A 22,365-nucleotide genomic window follows, 5' to 3' on the forward strand; every position below is an offset into this window, starting at 1 on the left:
CAATCAAAACATTTATTTGAGTTCACTCCCTACCCACAAAATTGTAGTACTATGTCATACAAATTGTGGTACACTTCATGTAGAAATGTGGTACACTTCATGTGGAAATGTGGTACTAAAAAAGTACCCAGGGACTGAACACAAAAAAAAACGGCGGCTGGAGAGTGAAGTCCAATTTCCCTAAAAATAAACACATTTAAAACAAACAATTAATAAAAAAATAAATAAAAATTCATATATAAAATCACATATTTATAGATATGATAGATATGATAGATAATAGATTTCAAAACTTTTACAAATGATCTCTAAAAGCTAGCTGGAAGTGTTAGGACAGAGAATCTAAATCAAGTCGAGGCCGTTGTGACATGAAAATTTTGTGGAGTCCATAAACTATGTAGGAATTTTGATACAACCATGTGTTGATTATATACTCTAAGCTTCGTAATTAAATCTACGAAACTAAATGCACTGACTACGTTTGCTCCTCAACCTCAACCTCAACCTCGACCAGTCTCCCACACACCCATTTCTTGGTTTTATTCACTTGTATCTGAGGACCTTCAGCTTTACCAGATTGTATGTTTTTCTCTACTCCGTTCAATAAGGAAATCTTCCCGTGACTTGCAATCCCATTTGGAGTTCGTTTAGGACCAGCAAGATTCATTGTTGTATTCGTGCAATGCACATTGTTGATTGATTTTTGGGGAAGGAAACCATCAGAACTCGTCTGGCAAGATTTTTCACCGGTTTTGACGAAATCACCATAACATGAATTTGTAGCATTTTCATTCACTGTATCTGAAAGTGCATACGTGTGGAAACTTAAATCGTCAGAGTCACCATCACTTGATGACAATATTTGAGTATTTGTGTGTGTCTGCTGAAGTACTGGTTCGGTTATAGACTCTGAAAGATCACAAGGGACTTGATCTTCGTCCTCCATCAATTTGATGAAAGATATTGCCTCAGAGATTAACTCCCTGCTTTCCAATAGGGCAGCCTGAGCAAGAGTGCTACTTTTGGCGGCTATTTCCAGGGCAGTTGCAGCCTTCTCAGCTTCAGCAATCAGTAACCTGCATTTATTCATACAACAAAGACAGAAAATCACACTGGCTATCAGATTATGATAGCAACTCAAGCATAGAATTTCGAGAATTTATTCTGCATTATAACCTAAGCGTGCTCCAGAGAAAAGTGATTATATATGTTCACATGTATTGAGAGGTATTTTCCCCAGAAGTCTAACCAGAACTATTTGTCCATTGATGGTAAATGGAAACTTACTTTGCTCTAGAAATGGCTTCACTTTTTTTGTTTATCGCGGCATCTCTTTGTGCCCTGATATTTTTTAGCATCTCCAATTTGGAACTTGCAAGAGGATCCTTGTAAAGTGTTGTGTTGCTTTTCTTCAGTCTAATTATTTGGTTCTTAGTCTCATGCTTTGCAAGATCATCAGACTCAATTTTCTTCCTTGTACTTGTTTTTCGAGTCTGCCCATCAATACTTGGCATTTTTCGGGGATTTCTTTCTACCCCTTCAGGTATCCCATGATATTTAGCCAGCCCATAGCAAACCCGGTCACGATATTCCTATAAGCATTAAACGCAACAAGGTCAATAACAAAGTAACCATTGTCTTAATGGTACAATATATTCATCTTCACACTACACTGGTTAGAAGATTAAGATACCAAGAAGTCAGTTTTATAGACGAGAAGACATCATATTATTAATAAGACTTGAAAACAGAATATTTTGTTCAAGGATGAAAATAAGCTCTTACAGGATCTGCCCACTTCGCAGCAATGGCTGCAGCTATCTTCCTCTTCTGCTCAGCTGACTTGGGTGCCCTTTTGCTTCCTTTGGGTCTCGACATAATTTTTCTAAGTTCAACACTTTGGTGACATTCTTTCTTATGCTGCTTATTCAAAATCTCATATGAATCCCATTGTAATTCTTCCTCACCAAGAAGGCCTTTTCTGGAAGCTGCTGCAATTAACTTTTTCCACTCATAGTAGCATGTCTCCTGCAGCATCAATTTTTCACGTCGTCTTTCCCACCCAAGTCGAACACCCACTCCAATTTTTATCCTAGTTTCTTCACTGTGCAGACAGGAGAAGGAAACAACATGCTGTAAAAAAAAGGGTGCACTAACAACTGGAAAACAACAAATAAGCGATTATTTAGATTCATTGATAGTTAGCACGTATTTCAAGTTTTTATCTTACAGTCATAACACCAGTTTATCCTTTTTCACATATAATAATCTAAAATTATGAAAATTCGTCTAACCATGCCAAAGCAGGTAGTGTTTCCACTGACAGTTCAAAGAAAAAAACATGGATTGGAGATCTTTCAGTCATACTTAGGACGGGTAAAAGAGGAGACAAGTTATAGATGCTTTAAATCCAACCACCTATTCATATAGTTATTTCCATTGAATAAGCTACTCTCTTTTATTGTACAACTTCCAGATTTATAATTCAACAGAAGAGCAGCTGCTAAATGCTAGAGGTGAAAAAAATATTAAAGCAAATTGAAGAAGTTATTCACCTTTGCGCGTGTCCCGAATTAACCAGCTTCATTTTAATCTGCGTACCAAAAACCATCAGCTATTTACAGTTTCAAAGCTTAAACACAAGGTTGTAAATGGCGGGAGGCTACCGCCTCGGCCGCCTAGGCGGTTGAATTTTTTTAAGTAATTTTTTGTATAGATAATCATAGATAATCATGCAATAGATAATCATGCAATATAGATAATCATATATCATCATTTTTTATGTAAAATGTGCAATTAAATAATTTTTAAGCACAAAGAAGTTTCATACAATATAATATCATCTAGATAATGTGCAATTAATAAAGATTCATCATCATATTAATGCTATTATGCTAACAAAGTAATATAATTACTTTTACCAAAAAACTAAGTTTAAATTTCAAAGTTTCACTCAATTTCATCATTAGAATAAGTAGTAAACTAAACATAACTAATCTTTCAAATCATCTACATATGCACCATCTACTACATCCATGATCCTCTCATCATCGGACTCAAAATTGTTGACTAGGTTTTTAAAATTGTTGACTAGATTTTTAAAATTGTTGACCAGGTTTTTAAAATTGTTGGCTAGGTTTTTAAAATTGTTGACTACAACTTAAAAATCTTGATTGCCCGCCTCGCCCGCCTGCTCGTCGCCTCGACCCGCCTCGACAACGCCGTATAGCTTGGGCCACCTAAAACACCCGCCTCATGCATAGGCGGTGCGGTCGAGGGCCGTGCCTAGGCGGCCACCTCGACCGCCATTTAGAACACTGCTTAAACATGAACTGAAGGTTGATGGTGACATGTTGACATTTTTTTACGAAGAATGTAATTAATTGCACAAGTTATAGAAAAAAATCAAATTATATTACAAAGGGTCATCAACAAAACTACACACAATTTGCTCAACATATCAACACAAGGGCAGGGATGAAACTTTTAGAATTGAACAAGGACTTCAAAACAGATATACTCAGGAAAACCAATGTAAATTAACTATAAAGATTTGCATTGTTTAAATTCCATAATCAAAATTCTTTGTTCAGGAAATTTCATGTAGCAAATACTTTGTTCCCAAAATGACATCACCTTGGGATCTTGCATGGCAATCCTGGTTCTCTCTTTGATCCTCTGAAGGGTTTCTGCAAACATCGCAAACATTGTTAAATAATGAAAACTCCACAAAAATATGGAATTAATATTTTAGACATTTATAGGAGCTAGCAATCAGTACCTAAAAACTCCACAAAAATATGCAATTAATATTTTAGACATTTACAGGGCCTAGCAATCAGTACCTGGACTGTGCTTCTTGCCTTTGTTCCAAGGAGTGTTCCCTTTGTTTGCTTTGGAAATTATGCTCCGTCTCAGCCTCTTTCTCTCGTACACCTCAGTTGAGTCTTCACCAGAAGCTTGGGGTTCACACACATAAGCATTTGACCTTATTGAATCAATATCCATCCTTAACATGTTCCGGTATCGTTTCAACTGTTCATTTTTGCAAGCTATATTGGTTATCTCAAGGGTAGCAATAGCCTTAATGATCAGCCCACCTCGGCGTACCTCAATCCTCCCAAAGTTAATGTTCTTACCCACTTTCTTAGTGCTAGTAATACTTTTCCAAGAAAACGAAGATGCCAATCGCCTATCATTGTCTATTACTGATTTACTGTGAAAGCTTCTTTCGGAACTAAATGTGAATATATTGTTGTGGAAACAAGTGCAAGGTTGTGAAATAACAATATCTGCAAAACAGGAATGTCCTTCAAATATTGGATGACAGACGCATAGTCATTATTATTTACACACAAAAAGAAGCAAATGAAGCTATATTCATATCCACAAATCGAAATGTACATAAATTATGCTAATTAAAAATACTGAAAAATAATAAAAGAAACTAAATGGGCAAAAAGGATATCATGCGTTCAAGAGAAACACGAATCTTGAACCGAAAACGAAACAACGGTAAAACAAACATGGAAGCAAAAGAACCAACAATCGGTTTGCTTTTACCTACAAAGGCATGGAAACTCATCAAATCAGAAGTCCGAAGCACAAATACGATTAAAATCGCTGATCACTGAGGAGATTCCATGAAGAACCAACATTAATCGGAGCAAAAACGGTTGCTGATTCTGGAAGAAAATCTGGTAAGCGACGCCCGTCCCAGTGTCCAAAGGTGACCGCTCGCTGGATAACGATATGCGAATTTGGCAAGGTTTTATTATTTCTCTTTTGAAGATTGTTTTTTTTAAAAAAAAATTGGGTGTCAAACAAAATATAGGCTCGAAATAGCACTGTTCTAAAAAGCCCACTTAAGCCTGAAGCTCGGTAAAAACGCCCTATTTCGAAGAAAGCAGAAAAAAGTGGTCAAACTGTAATTTGACCGAATTAACCGTAATTAAAACTTTTAATTAAGCGTACTTAAGCACAATTAATTATATCTATTTATTTTTTAATTTTTTATTTTGAATGTATGTCTTTTTATTTTAAAATAATAAATTAGGTTTATAATTTATATGTTTATTTTTTAGTTTTAATTATGATTAAGCGTGTCTAATAATGATTTGACATATATTTAGCATTTTTAATGTGGTCTAGTTGCAAAAACAAATAAAAATTGTAATTTTGAGATTTTTATACTTCTATAAATATGAGAATTAATGCATCAGACTTAAATTTATCATATTTATGTATTATTTTATTTATTTATTGGTTTGAGATAATTACAATTATACTAAAGATAAAAAACGTTTTTTCAGGCTTAAGTATGTGTTAATCTCGCTTAAGCTTGAAAAGCTTGGAGCTCGACATCCGCGCTTCGAGGCGCTTCACGATTTTTAGAACCTTCCGAAATAGCACAGAGAACCGATTTATTTCCGAAATTCAGTTTTTAAATTTTAGAAAATTCGGTTGAATGAGTCGATTTTGTACGGTTTCGGTTTTTGTTACTAACAATCGATTAAACCGATTTATTTTTAAAAATAAAATTTAATTATTTAAAGGACTGACTGTAATTGTATATTATTGGTTTTGGGCTCCTGTAGTGGATAAACAGTATTTTACTACCATGTTAGCCTAACTAAAACTAATCCATTTTTATTCAATAATTAACCGAATCGATTCGAATATTATTAAAAATTTAATGTTCGATTTTGACTCGAATTAAATATATTTGAGTTCGAGTTCGATTTAAAGCTTGGATTTTTTTTTCTTTTGCTTGTGTTATGCTCGAAATGAACCTTGAATTCGTGTTCGGCTCGAAAAATGTTCGAGCCTATTCAAGCGCTATTCGAACTATCGCTTAGATATAAAGATTCGAGAATGAAGGTTCGAAAGCTCGAAACATTCGAAAGGCTCGCAATATATATTTAATATATAAATATTATATTAATAAATTATTAAAGCTCACGAGCGCCTCAAAACTCCAGAATCAAAATCTAATGATATAAAGGTATCGAAGGATCATAGCTCAACGTGCATGTTATGTATCGATATATGTATAAAATAATGTATGTTAACAAAATATTTATTTTATACATTGATCTATCAATCATGAATGTCATGTATGTAACATCAACTCAACAAATAAGTCATATAGACACATATAATTTCAGTCGAATCAATCAATCATATATCATATTACACAGATATATGTCGTATGTACTCGGTCACAATATACTTCAATTCTTCGTCTCCAGTTTTCTATAGCTCTGTCCGAAATTAGGATTTCAATAGAGAAAATCAATTTACATAATCAAAATATTCATTTCAATCAATGAATTCATTTAAACACAACTCTAATAGCGTATTCGAATGTATCAATTCGTTCTACAGTACTCAAATGGTTGGTCTATGATTTGGTTTGCTTTCTCATACAACTTCTGTGAAACAACAGTTTCTACATATTCTCCGTTGGCTTTTATCCTAAAAAGGTGTATATATTAGTGATTCACCTTCCACAATATTCGTACCAAGTCAAAATTATAGAGACCAAAAACATTTGTTTGATAAAAAGGCAAGTCAAAGTTTCATCTAATATGATCAAAATATGAAGTTCTGAGTAGAAGAAAATCAAGTTGAATGAAAATATATTGGAGCAATGATAAGAATATAAGAGGCAAGAATAAGAAACTTTAAGATAACTATATTTAAAAGTTTAACGAATCAATATTTACAATTATAAAAGAGCACTATGGTAAATGAAGTCGTACCTAAAGATAGTATGGAAACCGATTTCAAGATTTAAGCAAAAAACTCTAAAATACATTTTATTTCAAGACTTGATATTATTAATGAACATAAAGACCAGTTTACGAATTCTAGATATACAAGAATAGTAGTCACGGACAACCAAAGTGGTTAAAATTAGTCACAAATAACTATATATATTTCATGTATTTTCATTGTAGCTAATATATTAAACAATTAACATAGTCACAAACATCCACATTCTATTTTTAAACTATAATAAAAGTGTAGATAAGTAAATGACAAAGATATGAGAAGAGTAGTAGTTAATAATATGGTTAAAGATCAATGAAGTTAAAACCATGCACTAAATATAGAAGATTGCTTCCAAAAGAATAGGGGTCAATTAAGAAACTTTTAAATAACATAACAAATAGTGAGGCTTTCAATTACCATAACTTCAAAGTCTTTGGTATTGGAGGATCAAATAGAATAGTACTGTTTGGTACTGTTGTGATGGATATTTTGCATTCAATATAATTGGGAAAAAACTTTGAATTGCATCAGTTCGCTATTTGTGTTTCGAAACAAAATGGTTTACTCTTCATAGATAACCACGAAGTCTTGTAAATTTCTTTTAGATCTTTCGACGAAGCGTTGTGGGAATACATATATAACACCACAGACAAAATATGAAAAATAACTCATTAATAAAATAAGTAAGAGCAAGTCTTATTTAATTACTAAGAAGAAGAGAATCTCGAAAAAAAACCTAGTTGATTTGTTTATTTGTCGCATCTTCTTATTCAGGACACAATGCAAATGGTGTAAGTTGATAAACATCGTCCACGGGTAACAATTCTTGTTGGCATGTAAGCTTGATATAAGTACTTCTGCTAAGGATCACTTGGTGTTTGAAGCTGCTAGAATTTGTGTTTTTCCAGTTATTTCCTTAATCTTGGCATTCCCCAGACAATAGGTTTTGTACAACTCAAGTAATCTGTCTAACTGGTCACATCTTGTTCATAAATGATTCTTTGCTGCTTTCATTCTACTCAAATGAATAATTGAAGTAGAACAAAATGAAGTTACAATAATTTAATTGAATGGATTTTACCTTTTATCAACAAAAACAAGTTTTGTTGTCTTCCCCATTTCATGAGTCGGAAGGAAGTTTTTTATGTGACCAATACTTTTACGAACCAGTTTTGAACCTCTGGTTTTAGATTTCCAAGTGTTGTATACTTATATTCTATCGACCTGAATGGGAAGAAAAGAGGAGAAAAATTAGTTTGATTATTATTGAAAATCTTAACTGCAAAATTTGGAAAAAAAAACTGACAATCACAAATAATGATTATCATTTACATGCTAGAAATTTCCAAAAAATCATAGTTAGTTATGATTCATTTTACGTTTTCGTGGTGTGAAAGCTGAAATTAAAATTATAGTTTTGTATTAAAAATATGAAACACAAATTATTTCGAACTCAAATTTTAAAACTATAGATATAAAGTTTTGAAACAAGAGTAAAAATCACAATTCAAATATGACAATGGTGTATCTACAATTTTTAACATAATCTAAAAAGTAAAGATTTAATAAATTGAATATAATAAGATAATAATTTATCTATATTAGAGAGTGTTTGTGGTCTCTAGAACTTCATGATATACAACTTTCTTTGTTAGGACTCTAGACTAATGGTATTGATGGTCTAATAAGCACATTTAATTGATCTACATATTTTGGTCTCGATAATGCAACATAAAGTTGATCATGTGAGAAAACTGGTTTTTTCAAATATACATCAACGAAATCTAAAGTTTGACCTTGTACTTTATTATTTTTCATTTCATAACGTAGCGATAGTAGAAATTGTTTTCTTTTAAATGGAATATATGATAAATTGTCACGTGGAGCTTCTATTGTTATACATAGAATAAATACAAGTTTTCTTGCTTCTATTTAGATTGGCAGGTCAATGAAATGAGTAGAAGACGAGGTACGCTATTGAAAACTTGGATAAAAGTAGTTAAGAATTATATCTTAGATTTTGGTTTAAGAGATGATATAAGAGAAAATCATTCAATTTGGATAACTAATATCCATGTAACCGACCCTGTAAGTAGAGGACTAGAGGGAATGTATTATTGTGATGACGATGATTGTGATATTTAATATTATATACACTTGTGAAAAATAACAAATAAATCTTATAATTTTTAATATTTTATACACTCATCATATTTGTATTTTTCTTACATTTTAACCTCTAGAAAATATAAGATAAACACAAGTTTTAGGGTATAAAAAATAAGAGAATTACTACCTCTTGGTGTTTGTAATTTTAGAAATTATTAGATTTATTTGTTATTTTTTACAAAATTTAATGGAATAAATATAGCATTTATTATTCTTCGAATATTTGTAAGTAGATAAACATATCGAGCGCAGCGCCAGTACAGTAGAAACAGCCGAAGTGCGGCACCTACATTCCACAAGTTTCACGTATTTCTCTCCTCCTTGGATTCATTTTCACCGCAGGTGTGCATCCGGTGGTTAATTTATCTGTTTTTCGACTTTTCTGTGTTCAAAATTCCATTGGCTGGAAAGTTAATTAATTTAGATTTCAGTGTTGCAACATAGGATTATTCAAGATCGTGTTTGTCAGAATTCGTCAATGGAGAACCCATTTTCCTAGCTCCTTCAAATGACGTTCATATGGATGAAAGATTGTCATAGAGTTGTTGATGTTGCTTGTTTTTAAAACAGATGGGTAGGGGAGCTACATTTTTGTGTGCTTGTATTTATATATTGTATAGTTTCGGTTGAGTTTTTGTTCGAATTGCGTTTGTCTAGAATAGATTAATTCTTGGTTTTGTAATTCAGGTTTCTTGTTAGAGCTTCAAAACAGTTTCTTTTGAATTAAAGAATAAGGAGGAAAGTAGGAGCCATATTCTGGAACATAATATATCAAATCCTATAACCTCCCTCGGCTGCATTTCTCCTTGATGCCTCACGTTTAACATATTTGTTTTCCTTTAATTGTATATTGGTTTCGAAAATAGGGTGGTGTAGTTCCTTGTGATGCCTTAAAGAAAATCATGCAGGCAACAATGGATATTAATTTTAAGGAAGTGAACTGCTATTTTTCCCCTTTTCTGCTTTTTCTGAAATAAATTTCTGTTTGACTTAGGCTTTGGTTACTTCTATCATCTGTAATCTTTTCCTATCCTTGCAGGCTCTAGGATCAAGGCTGCTTCTGAAACCAATCCTCGAACTCATGCCGCTCAGTGTGACTGACACCATTAATTTTCTCCTTGGATGATAGAACCTCTAAGCAATGCAGAAGTTATGGGGTCATCACTTTTAACTCCATCATCGTTACAATATTCCAGTTTGCAAGCAAAAGGCTCGGTTCAAATTCTCTAAGTTCTTTCACAGGGACAGAAACTTCTATCCTGGTCAAAGAAATATGGCATCATAAAAAATTTGCCAGGACTCTTTGGTAGGTGACCCTAGAATCATTAATGAAAGGCCCTTCTTAAATGTCACTTTGAAGTTTTGTTGGTTTATCACTCTTTCTCATCAATATGGCCTTTTAATTTACAATACTCCAAACTATTGAAAAATAATAGTCTACATTATCATATGAATAACACATGACTGCTGCTTTACTATTATCATGAGAAAACTTCTACACATAACCTTCAACGAAATACATCCACATAAATACAACTAAGTCTTATTACTTGATTGGGTTTCTACGTTGTCTTTTTCTCGATCATGCTCTTTGAGATGGATTATGGAATGATGGTTGATAATCATTTTCTATTTTATCCCCGAAGAAGGAAAAAAGTCATCTTTTCATTTACTATATCATCGTTAACTTAAACATTGATGTACTTCTGAACAATCAATGTCTTATGACGGCTGAATAGTTTTATCTTCTTCTTGTTTACTAGCTGAGAATATGAAGGAAGTATGCTTTCATGGTTTTTTAAGGGATGGCATGTGGACATCATCTGATGTCATGTGGAGACCTGGAGTTGAACTTCCAATTCTGCCACATTCAATAAAACAGCAAAATAGAAAGCATTCTGCAAAGCTCAGATCTCGTTCTAGAAGATCGGTTTCTGTCATACTTTATCCATGGTTAGGGAAGATAACAAGGAAAAATTTTGTTCATGCTTCATTAAGTGGTATTGTTCATGTTGATGTTGAATCTGGTCTTTGTTTTTAAGTAATATGTTGCTGAATACTCAAATACTTCCAGTGCTTTTACAGATAAATCAAAAACAGTGAAAAACTGTTGCAATGATTCTTTGGTCTCAAAGCTGTTCTTGAATGATTGTGTAAACCCCAGTATCAGAAGGAAATCATGTGTCAGCGAAGCTTACAATTTAAGGGATCAGGTCGTTGAGGAGCCTTGGCTATTACACTCCCTAACATCTCACCATTTTACAGACACCGGGATTTCAGTCAAAATTGACTACAAGGGAGCAAATTACTTAAATCAATTCCAGTTCAATGAAGATTCCGATCATCCGTCTGAGTTTGACGTGAATGATAAAGATAACAATGGTGAACTTAATGGTTCTTTATTGTCAGACCATCCTGTTGAGGAACCCTGGATGTTTGACTCATGTTCCTGTAGTGGTCGGTCTTCTGTCGAGATTGTTTCAGATGCATCCGAGAATGAGTGTTCTAAAGATGAGGACACTCTGTTAGCACTTGGTGAGCAGCATCTAGTACTTGAGAATCTGTTGCATGAAGAAAGCAATGCAGTAACAGTGGACTCTCCTTTCACTGTTATATTGATTAACTCTTCTTTATGTACCATGCAAAGAATAGCTGTTCTAGAAAATGATAAATTGGTTGAATTATTGTTGGAACCTATAAAAAATAATGTGCAGTGTGATAGTGTATATGTAGGAATAGTAACAAAGCTAGTTCCCCATATGGGTGGTGCGTTTGTAAATATTGGCAGCCCAAGGCCAGCTTTCATGGATATAAAGATTTACAGGGAACCGTTTGTATTACTTCCTATTCATGGAAGAGAGTTAGAGGGCTCCGTGATTGATAAACCTGGGGATCATGTGCGTTTTCCTGAAAACACAACTTTCTTTGATGGAGTTGGAGAACTTGATGAGGTGGAGGATGACAAAAGTGAAGATGAGTTCGTTGACGATGATTACGAAAGTCATGATAACCATTTTAATTTTGATGCTGCAGAAGTTATAGAGGAAAATCTAAATGGTAGTGTTTCTAGACATGAACGTGAAGCTGATCCCGAGAGATTCTTAGAACAGCTAAACGGGGATGTGGACCAGTTGCAGAATAATAGCATTCATCTGGATTCCAACAATATACATACAGAAGAAAGTAAGTGGGTGCAAGTTCAAGAGGGCTCTAAGATAATTGTTCAAGTTGTTAAAGAAGGATTGGGTACAAAAGGCCCCACGCTGACGGCTTATCCAGTATTAAGAAGCCGGTTTTGGGTATCTAATGTTTCCTTGCTTTGATTTCTATGTTTTATACTTCACGTTTAATTTTCTAGCTAGACCTGTGGGCAAGTTCTTTTAGTTGTTTTGAATGCTGCAGATACTGATCACACGTTGCAACAAAATTGGTATTTCAAAAAAAATTTCTGGTGGTGAGCGTACACGATTAAGAGTTATCGCAAAAACTTTGCAACCTCCTGGATTTGGCCTCACCGTAAGAACAGTTGCTGTTGGTCATCCACTTGAGGAATTGCAGAAGGATTTGGAAGGGCTGTTGTTAACGTGGAAAAATGTAATGGAACATGCAAAATCTGCCGCTCTTGCTGCAGATGAAGGTGTTGATGGAGCTGTTCCTGTTATGTTGCATAGGGCAATGGGTCAAACACTCTGTGTTGTCCAAGATTATTTTAACGAGAAGGTTGCCTCACAGTCACCTTTTAAAGCAATTTTCTGTTTTCATGTTGAAGGTTTCCTCTTGCAGTATTGTTCTTGTTTATCATGTGTAAATCATGAGCTAAGCTCTCTATTTGGCTCATTGACAGGTAAAGAAAATGGTAGTTGATTCTCCAAGGACATATCACGAGGTATTTAATACTATGTTTTAGGCACTTATAATTTTATTCAGAAGACCGAAAATTTATCCTTTGATGTCTATAAACCTGTAATTATTTCTAATTTCCACTTGTTGACTTCTGCAATGTTTTATATCAGGTTACCAACTATCTTCAAAAGATAGCTCCTGATCTTTGTGACAGAGTTGAGTTGTACACTAAAAAGACTCCTCTTTTCGATGAATACAAAATTGAAGGAGAAATAAACAGCATTCTTAGTAAAAGGTTAATGAAACCACTCTTTTTATTTATTTATTTAGAATGCTTTTTTGATTTCTGCAGTATGATGGTCTAAGATCTGCTTATCGAATGTCCACTCATCCAAAAGTTTAAGTTGTTTGTGATGTGAAACATTTAATATATATATATATATATATATATATTGTCTCTACCACGCCTTTTCGAGTGGTATTCATATTCCTTTCCTGAACCTTGTACAAACTCTCTTTTGGTACATGGGTGACGGTGAAATTCGAGACCAAGCACCTCCCATGCTCCTGGATTTGATTCCATATTACTTCCTTTTCTAGAAGCTTAAACTGTGCAGAGGTGAGAATATAATGTTTTTGGTCTCAAATACTAAATAAAATTTTATTATTATTATTTTTTTTGATAAGAAACTTACTTATATTAATATGAATTGTGTGATGGTTTTAAAGTGCAGTAGTTTGCTAAAATCACAATAAAACTTGGGTCCTGGAAACAGGGTCTCAAATCTTTTGGACATTGTACATGTCATTGCAAAACCTTAAGGGGCTTTGGATTATTGATAGATAATTCAAGTGATTGCTGAAGTATCCAATGATTAGGAAAGTTGTTTGTTGCTGTGATTTGAACCAGGTGGTTATCCTTTTTTAATGTTATTTCTAGACACGAACATGCATAATTCATTTGGGTTATTTTACCTGAATGGTTGACAGCGTTAAAATCAAAGTCTGAAGAAATAGCTTGTTTGACATTGGGATAACAATCAATAACATAAGCATGCCCAAATTCCGACCTCACCTTCGGTTGCTGGGATATATGGGTCTTAGATTGTTTTTTCTCACCCGTAACTTTGCTTACATTCTACGAATATTTTCTTCTATACGTGTTTCTGTTTTGAAATGACAGCAGGATGATTTGATAAGAAAATTAGAAAGGCATGATAAAGCAGAGGATCAAGTTGTAACCGAGTAGCTTTAGTCTATGAGCTTATGACAACCAAATAGGAGCAAATTACCTAAAAAAACATAGAGATGGGAATGTTTATTTAAAGCAAGAGCTTAATTCATTTTAAACACATACCTTAATTGTGGGTGCATATGGTTAATACGGTGTATTTTTATCATGAACTGATATATCACGGTCGATATCTCATCTTTCCAACTTATATCATCGCTTGGTGATAAAATTTACCGAGATCTGCATCCAGTTGGTCCACATATCTATTCCAAAATCTACTTGTTTTCTCTTTTCTAATAGGGTTCCTCTGACTAATGGCGGTTATCTAGTCATTGAACAAACTGAGGCATTGGTCTCCATTGATGTGAATGGGGGGCATTGCATGCTTGGTCAAGGAACTTCACAAGAGAAAGCTATTCTTGAGGTCAACCTTGCAGCTGCCAAACAAGTACTCTCAATCCAACTTCGTACCCTATTTTATGCTTTCATATTTCATGACTTGTGTTACTCCTAAACTATGTGGATTTCATCATGGCATGGATCCTAAAGCTTTGACATGGTAAAATATGGTATCTTTTGTCAATGACCCTTTTTTGAAAACTATAGGTAAGTTTGTCGATACTGTTAGAAATTTTCTCATTCTTAATCTTTCCTTGTTATTTTAACACGGAACACTACAGCTTAAGTGTTAGCTCAAACCAAGTGCATCAACATTTCATCTGAAAGTGGATGACGTCTAATTAAATTGGGAAATTGAGGCTGTATTTCTATCATTTTCAAGTCAAAAGTTTTGAAACTAGTTTTTGAAAGATTCTTTTGAAGATGTATTTATGGAAAAATTTTTAGAAGTCGATGTAATTTTGTTATTTGTTTGGGAGGTGTATATTTATCAGAAATTATGTAGCCATAATAAGATACAATTGAGTGTGAAAGTGAATGAAAGTTGACGAAATAGACTGTTGAACTTGTGAGCGGAGAAAATTCTACTTTAAATCCCAAAGTATACAGCCTAAGGCAAGTATGCTAATATTAACATGATGACTAATTTCCGATTACCGTTGAAGTGACAGACTCAGAGTAATGGGAGCAAATGCATGAGATATTCATGGTCTGAAAAAGAATTAGATTGTTATAAATGTAGCGAAAATCGTCCTTACTTGGAAAATGCATGATGAGAACCCCAACAATAAAATGAAGGGACGGTAGCAATATTTTAATAAATTCCTCAGGATGTCATTAATCAATGCCAAAGACCACAATACTGAACTCAGAATGCTGAAGCAATAGTGTAGTTTGACATGAAAATCAACTCAATATTTATATATTAAGCTTAAACTAAATGTCACCAAGATTTAAGATGAATTTGGACGTCATTTCTCCAGTTGAATGCTAAAGGACCTAGATCTCTGTAAGTTCATTTCATTTTCAAATACTCGAGCTTTTCCAATTACGTGTGTAAAAACTCAAAATTTATTCAATAATGATCTAGCTAAGACTCGTCTCTTTCGCATATATACGTTTGGTTAAACCAAAATCATGCAATATACTCCCACCAAATCAAATAACCCAAAAAGATTAAATAAAAAACAAGATTTAAAGGTTGCTGCAATAAATAATTTGGCCTTGATTGATATATTATAAAATGAATAAAGCCATAACAAAAAATTTTAGTCTTGAACTTCAGTCAAGTTGATCACTTCGACTCTTGTTTCTTAAATTGGCCCATGTTGTTTGCTAGGCTCCCTAACTATGAATTGGCCCATTAAGAGCCTAACTAAAAATATTTGACTTTAATCTTGTAATTGAACCTCAACTAACAATTAGTGAATCCCGCGTGGGCTTTTTAGCTTCTTAAACTTGGCCTAATATTCCTTGTTTTGAATGTAATGGCCATGAGTTTTCAAACAGTCTATTTCCAAATGATCGGCATTAAATCTGCATTTATTTCCGACTTAATCACTCATATAAGATCACTGAGTATCATGCGTCTTAATATGCCATAAAGTGAAACTTGAATTACTTTCCATGGCCCTGTTTTATAAGAAAATCAACTTGAAAAGGTTAGGAATAGTAATTTCGCAAATATATTTGTTTGTTCTATAATTAAAACTTCATGTCATTCTCACTAAGGTGGCACACAAATTTCTAAACAAGACCAATGGATTTGAAATAATGAACTCAATGAGGGTGTGTCGGCAAGAAACTTATCTTTCATGAACTGTTTTTTGTGAATGCATGATCATGAAGATTAAAGTTTGGCAAAAAGTTTCCATGCAAATGTTTATTTGTTTTGTCAAATTGAACATGCTTACACCACCAATGTGCTTCATCAGACATTCATGTTTTATTACTTTATTGTTCTTGTGTATGATGCTATATCTCATACTTCCAGAGGTTGATGTTTATTTTGTTTAATTTAACTGCACAGTCTGAGTTCCTTTTGATGTTGCTTTCACAGTAATAGTCTATAATAACTATATTTTGCATGATTTTCGACATTAACTTGGGTGTGCTTTATGATTGCAGATTGCTAGAGAATTAAGGTTGAGAGATGTTGGTGGAATAATTGTGGTAGATTTCATTGATATGATGGATGATTGTAAGTATACACATTTCCAGTTTCCTGGTTCCGTCAATGTATGATGCAATTGTTTTTGAATCTTTTAGCCATGTTGAGATATTGTATTAGGATAATTTTATATTTAATCAGGCATACGTGTTAGTCATCTACTCGATAAAGAAGTATTTTCTCCAGTTAGAACTTAGAAGGCCTTGATAAAACTGCATCAGTTATTTTTCGTAATTTTCCCATGTTAATTACATTCTAGTGATTAGTAAGCACAAGGATATATTCAAAAACTCAATCATTCAATCCCTCTTCTCATTCTCATTCCCTTTCCGAGGTATTTGTCTTTTGAAATATTCTTCTCGTCCCATTTTTTTTCTAGTCCTTTCCACATGCCTTGAAATTTAAACTGGCATTGTTTGAAATGGGACCATAGTAAATATTTGTCAGTGCAAAGTACTCTAGATGGAATGTCATGTAAATTTGAAAAGAAAAGTTTACATTGGTGTTGATCCATTTTTCTTTCTAACATAATATTTATTTTGCAGCAAATAAGCGACTCATTTACGAAGAAGTTAAGAACGCTGTTGAGAGGGACCGATCAACTGTTAAAGTGTCTGAGTTATCTAGACATGGACTTATGGAAATAACCCGAAAACGTGTATGATATGTTAATCAATGGTTTTCCATCTAATATATTTCTTTCATGATTTTTACAAAAACATCATTGAAGAGTTACCTTTCTGCTATTAGCACTTTGGTACATACAAAAGAATGAATGATGTGAATTTTGATATTTATTAGAGGATTGTTGTTCTTGCCTTTTGTAGTGAATTATAAATATCAGGGTTACTTTCCTTTCTTTTGGGATAAAAAGTTTCCGCCATACCTCAACCATATCCATTATGAGGTACCTTATCATGTGCCATATACGTAACTAAAAGAACAGATCAGATAGGGACTCAACCTAACCTTGCAACTGACGTTTTGTTCTTTGTTTTCCTATTCTAAACCACTGAATTAAGCTAAACCTGATAATGAAAGAGTAATTTGTGCTAGTAAATAAAAATTGATAATGCACATGTTTTCACTGTTTTTTACCATACTAGATTAAGCCACGAGAATTGCTCTTTTGTTGTTACATCTGCACTGTATGGGAATATCCTATAGGTCCGATCTGTAACTTTTATGGCAACTTGGTCATATCTCTTGTGCCTGTGGATGTTAGGCTTGGTCCCACACTTAGTATGTTGTTTGTATATATTGAGAATTTTTTGAAACCATTTCACTTGATGGACATCTGATAAGAAAAAACACTTGTTATGAGATCCAGAAACTTGGATGTCATAATCTCTGACTTCAAAGTGGAAATCCTAGATGCTACCAACTTATAATCATACTCAACAGGTACGACCTAGCGTGACATTTATGATCAGTGAACCATGCACCTGCTGTCATGCGACTGGGAGAGTGGAAGCTTTGGAAACTTCATTTTCCAAAATTGAACATGAAATATGCCGGCTCCTGGTGAGTAATTTTCGTTGAAAGCTTGGTTATAAAAACCATGATTCTGAGATTTCCGGAAAATACTCTTTGTTGTTATTAAATCGTTTGATCTTAGTGTATATCGAGAACTCTGCACCAGATTGTGAATATTTGAACTTTCAGATTCAAGAATTAGTAGAAAGAAAAAGTGCAAAATCAAAGATAAAGAAGACTCAAGAATTTTTGGTTTGCCAATGTCTACAGTTTACATACAAATGGAGATACCCAGGAAAACAACTCTTTTGAAATAATTCACTTTTATTTCTTTACAACAGTAAGAAGAAATTCTCTTGAATTATTCTCTAACTTTGAAGTGTTTTGCCCTTTTCAATCTCAATTCATCTGGTTTCTTGAGTGATCATTTCCCTTTAATAATTGTTTTGTCTTGCATTTATCTTGAAGCCTTGATCCTTTGCTTGAGCCCATCAATTAATTCAACTGCCAAGCCAAGCCAAGCCATGTGACCAACTCAACCACTAGGCGTTAGTTCCAGCTAATTCAACTCTTATTTGGCTTGAGCTTAAATGGTGACACTAGCTTCCACAAATCTCCACCTTGTCATCAGTTAAGTTCCTATAGCAGTATCTTCACAGGGTCCTTTCCTCAGGGCTCCGCAGGAGTGGCCACATTTTTCAAATTCATGAAGTGATGGAACTTGGCACTTGGTAGGAATTGCGTGCACGTGTCAGGGTTGTGCTCAGTACTAACTTTGCTAACCAGCACAGTTCCATCCTCGATCACTTCCCTTATGAAATGTAATTTGACATCAGTATGTTTCGAGCTCTCGTGGAATACTTGATGCTTGGCTAAATGTAGTGCACTCTGGTTGTCGCAGAACACTGTCATTGTTTTCTGCCCAAAGCTTAGTCCACCCATGAAGTCTTTCATTCAAATTGCTTCCTTGACTAAATTCAATAATGGCTATGTATTCAGCCTCTGTGGTTGATAATGCAACTACTGGTTGTAACATAGCCTTCCAACTCTCTGCAGTCCCATAAACACATTGAAGACAAAATCTGTTGATGATCTTCTTGAGTCTATACTTCCAGAAAAATCTTCATCTACATATCCAATAATTGTGTCAGGACCTTTCCTAGCATCTTTGAACTTCAAACCAATATTTATGGTTCCCCTAATATGTCGAAAGATCGATCTAACAGCTAAGCAATAATCTTTCCCGTGCCAAAAATCTACTTACTAAGCTAACAACAGTGCAATATCTGGTCTAGAACAAACCATAGCATACCTCTTGCATGGGGAACCATAGTCATGTATGCCTGCTCCTGATATGTTCTAGGTGAATGCATAGTAGTGGGATTGAAGTGTTGACCAATGGTTCCTGGCACTGACTTACAATCTATCATGCTGTATCGTTCAAGTATCTTCTGTAAATAGTCCTTTTCAGTGAGGAACAACACTTGATTAGTTCTATCTCTTGTGATTTCCATTCCCAGGATTCTTCTGCCCCTAGGTTCATCTCACCCTTGCCATCGAATCGCTTCAGCTCAATTTTGGTTCCCATCATTTGCAGTCGAATTCTCCTCCAACCTGTCTTTGATGCGTTGTTGTTTGTAAATCGCTTGATCTTAGTGTATATCAAAGAACTCTCGCACCAGATTGTGAATCTTGGAACCTTCAGATTCGAGAATTAATAGAAAGGAAAACTGCAAAATCAAAGATAAAGGAGAGACTAGAATTTTATGTGGTTAAGTCAAATTCTGACCAACTCCCACCGGAAATTTTACTATTGCCAACGTGTACAGATTACATACAATCAAGAAACCCAGGAAAACAACTCTCTCAAAATAATTCACTCTTATTTCTTTAGAACACGAAGAAGAAATTCTCTTTAATTATTTTCTCTAACTTTGAAGTGTGTTGCCCTTTTCAATCTCAGTTCATCTGGTTTTGAGTGAATACTTCCCTTTTATGCATGTTCTGTCTTGCATATCTTGAAGCCTTGATCCTTTGCTTGAGCCCTTCAACTCAATTAGTTCCAGCTCATTCAAATGTTAGTTGGCTTGAGCTTAAATGGTAACACTAGCTTCTGCACTCTTTATTTTGGGAATTTTTCCACGCCCTTTGAGCTGTCTATAAGACTATTTTTTCCCTTTCGTGCATGCTTTATAGTTCCTATTTTCCTCTGATTATACTCTGTTTTTTAAGTGACATTCGTTACTCGGTTATCCATTTGGTCATTCACTTATACGGTTTTGGCATGTAGTCTATAATCTTATTCGTATCTTTATTTATTTTTATAAACCTTTGTAAGTCTTCTGTTGCTTTATGTTTTCCTTTGATCAGTCTATCATGGACCAAAAAACAGACCCTGAAAACGCCAAATCTTGGCCACGATTCATCCTAAGGGTTGACCGACATATGTGTAACTATTTGACATCAGGAAAGAGGACAAGACTTGCAGTTTTGAGTAGTTCTTTAAAAGTGTGGATCCTCCTAAAGGTATTGAAATTAGTTTCAGACTCTGAAACTGCTTTCAGCATGTATTGATAATTTTGTTCACCTTAATTGGAAAGATAAACTAATTTTCACCAGTTCACTCGTGTTTAAAATGCTGTGTTCCAGTTCAGTATTCTGCTTACTAGAAAATTTAAAATTGTATACTTCTTGTAATTTCTCAAATTCTTTTAAGTAGGGTAGAATGCTATTTCACGAGTTTCCGTTAATTCATTTTACTCGTTTTACCCAGTTGAAGTCATAATCAAGTTAAGAACACAAGTGAGTTGATTTGGAAATTGCATTTTATATATATTTATAGAATCCATCTGATGACTGAATGTCGCTAAAATGATCAATAGGGATTCCCTTTTCCTTGATGTTTCCAAGATAAGCTTTTCTTTTATTTCCTGATAAAACTTTGACAGAAAATATTTTATATTTTTCTGCCACGAGAAATGCGATTATTTAGCATGATCAGATGGTGCATCCCTTTTCAGATGACACCTTTAAAAGTTTTATTATATTATGCTCTGAAACTATCTAAAGAAATGCTGAATGACACCCGATGATCCGCTAATTTGTTTCAAATGGGGATTAGTTTTTGCCTTCTCCTGTGAAAATTTTTATTGGTTACACGAATTTGTTTACCAGGTTGCCAGGGGTCTTACCCGAGGGACATTTGAGCTAAAACATTTGACAGATCACAATGTACCCGAGAACCAACACCAAGCTGCTATCTCTGTGCTGCGGCCAACAGAGGCAGCAACTTATGCCTCCACCAAGAAAGTAACTCTCTTACCCATCAAGTGGAAAACAGGTGGAAAATGAATAATTGATTATTGATCATACAATGTTGGCCTGCATTGGTACGGCTGCATATTGTAGGTTCCCATCTAAAAGTATTAGTTATTTATTTTTCTTTTTTATAAGTATACAGGTATCCTTGTTTTCCCGTGTATCATGGTTACATTTCGATCTATTCATTGAAAGAGAAATTCGTACTTCAGATAAATTACACCTACAAATTCGGTAAATCTCATAAGTCACAGGGACACCTGATTTTAGTTAACATTAAACTTTTCACTCTCTTGTAGTCTTGTTTGTTTTTTAACTTTTGACAGGTGTGAAACGATTAAATGCAACATAATGGCATTCTTAAAGCGGTCCAGATCCTAAAACTGTTTACCAGAGTTCACTGTGGAAACTGAAAAACCAGACGAAAAATTGAACAAATAAGGAAGAACAAGAAAGGTCCTCAAGTACATTCCCATAAACTACATATGTTATATCAATTACCATCGGTCATTTTCACCGAGCATGCACCTATCAAAGCTTAAATGTCTAGTTGCTATCTTATTAAAGAGCTTATAGTTTACAAAAAATGGTGGTTCATTGTCAGTAACAAATGCTGAAAAATACCATAAGGGTTCATCAGATTCAGGTCTGGTGTTTGCTTCTACAATTGGAATTGGAATTGGAATTGGAATTGGAATTGTTTAGGGATAGTTGCTTCACAACTTCTCTCATACAAGTTTACATCTCATGCCTAATAAAAGCATGAGCTTTACTTGCTGCTGTAAATTTGAATCCAAGAATTCTTGCAACAGGTCATCTATTGTATAAGTAGTAACCATCCCTCAAGAGGTTCAAAACTTTCAACAAAGACGGGCTAATTTTTCAAATGAAAGGTCGCCATATTTCGGTCATAAGGGGTGTTCGAATCTATATGCCTATAAAAATGTGGATGATGTGCAAAATTTTTGTATTGTAATTT

At 34.1% G+C, this 22,365-nt stretch overlaps 2 protein-coding genes across 6 annotated transcripts; one reads left to right on the plus strand and one right to left on the minus strand.

The window, feature by feature from the left end:
- Positions 1 to 227: 227 nt before the first annotated feature.
- LOC140957624 (uncharacterized) lies at positions 228 to 4,769 on the minus strand. 2 transcript variants are annotated; one of them, XM_073414955.1, is made up of 7 exons: positions 4,564 to 4,769; positions 3,846 to 4,292; positions 3,637 to 3,689; positions 2,556 to 2,593; positions 1,786 to 2,104; positions 1,288 to 1,592; positions 228 to 1,076 (listed from the first exon to the last, which is right to left on the minus strand). In XM_073414955.1, the coding sequence occupies exons 1-7, from the start codon at positions 4,583 to 4,585 to the stop codon at positions 476 to 478; spliced, it is 1,785 nt and encodes a 594-aa protein (XP_073271056.1). In that variant the 5' UTR covers positions 4,586 to 4,769; the 3' UTR covers positions 228 to 475. The 2 variants fall into 2 exon arrangements, with proteins under 2 accessions (XP_073271056.1, XP_073271057.1); XM_073414956.1 differs by having other exon boundaries at positions 4,568 to 4,729.
- Positions 4,770 to 9,127: 4,358 nt separating this feature from the next.
- Positions 9,128 to 21,603, plus strand: LOC140956563 (ribonuclease E/G-like protein, chloroplastic). Of its 4 annotated transcripts, XM_073413352.1 has the most exons (14): positions 9,156 to 9,288; positions 9,986 to 10,103; positions 10,189 to 10,252; positions 10,710 to 10,946; positions 11,032 to 12,245; positions 12,349 to 12,666; positions 12,791 to 12,832; positions 12,960 to 13,084; positions 14,324 to 14,471; positions 16,550 to 16,622; positions 17,138 to 17,250; positions 17,997 to 18,116; positions 20,439 to 20,594; positions 21,243 to 21,603. In XM_073413352.1, the coding sequence occupies exons 4-14, from the start codon at positions 10,718 to 10,720 to the stop codon at positions 21,417 to 21,419; spliced, it is 2,715 nt and encodes a 904-aa protein (XP_073269453.1). In that variant the 5' UTR covers positions 9,156 to 9,288; positions 9,986 to 10,103; positions 10,189 to 10,252; positions 10,710 to 10,717; the 3' UTR covers positions 21,420 to 21,603. The 4 variants fall into 4 exon arrangements, with proteins under 4 accessions (XP_073269452.1, XP_073269453.1, XP_073269451.1 ...); XM_073413351.1 differs by having other exon boundaries at positions 9,128 to 9,252; positions 9,986 to 10,252; XM_073413350.1 differs by having other exon boundaries at positions 9,986 to 10,252.
- The last annotated feature ends 762 nt before the right edge of the window (positions 21,604 to 22,365 follow it).

Source organism: Primulina huaijiensis, chromosome 14 (genome assembly GCF_012295235.1).
Source record: "Primulina huaijiensis isolate GDHJ02 chromosome 14, ASM1229523v2, whole genome shotgun sequence".
NCBI classification, from domain to species: domain Eukaryota; kingdom Viridiplantae; phylum Streptophyta; class Magnoliopsida; order Lamiales; family Gesneriaceae; genus Primulina; species Primulina huaijiensis.

What these genes read in the sequence shown, in the direction of transcription:
- LOC140957624 (XM_073414955.1), bottom strand. Translation starts at nt 4,585, where the DNA reads ATGAGTTTCCATGCCTTTGTAG. An exon ending in TTGCCATGCAAGATCCCAAG is followed by an intron (nt 2,594 to 3,636) that starts GTGATGTCATTT and finishes TTTGGTACGCAG; the next exon opens with ATTAAAATGAAGCTGGTTAA. An exon ending in CTGCGAAGTGGGCAGATCCT is followed by an intron (nt 1,593 to 1,785) that starts GTAAGAGCTTAT and finishes TAATGCTTATAG; the next exon opens with GAATATCGTGACCGGGTTTG.
- LOC140956563 (XM_073413351.1), top strand. Translation starts at nt 10,718, where the DNA reads ATGAAGGAAGTATGCTTTCATGGTTTTTTAAGGGATGGCATGTGGACA. An exon ending in TATTAAGAAGCCGGTTTTGG is followed by an intron (nt 12,246 to 12,348) that starts GTATCTAATGTT and finishes TGAATGCTGCAG; the next exon opens with ATACTGATCACACGTTGCAA. An exon ending in AAGATTATTTTAACGAGAAG is followed by an intron (nt 12,667 to 12,790) that starts GTTGCCTCACAG and finishes GCTCATTGACAG; the next exon opens with GTAAAGAAAATGGTAGTTGA.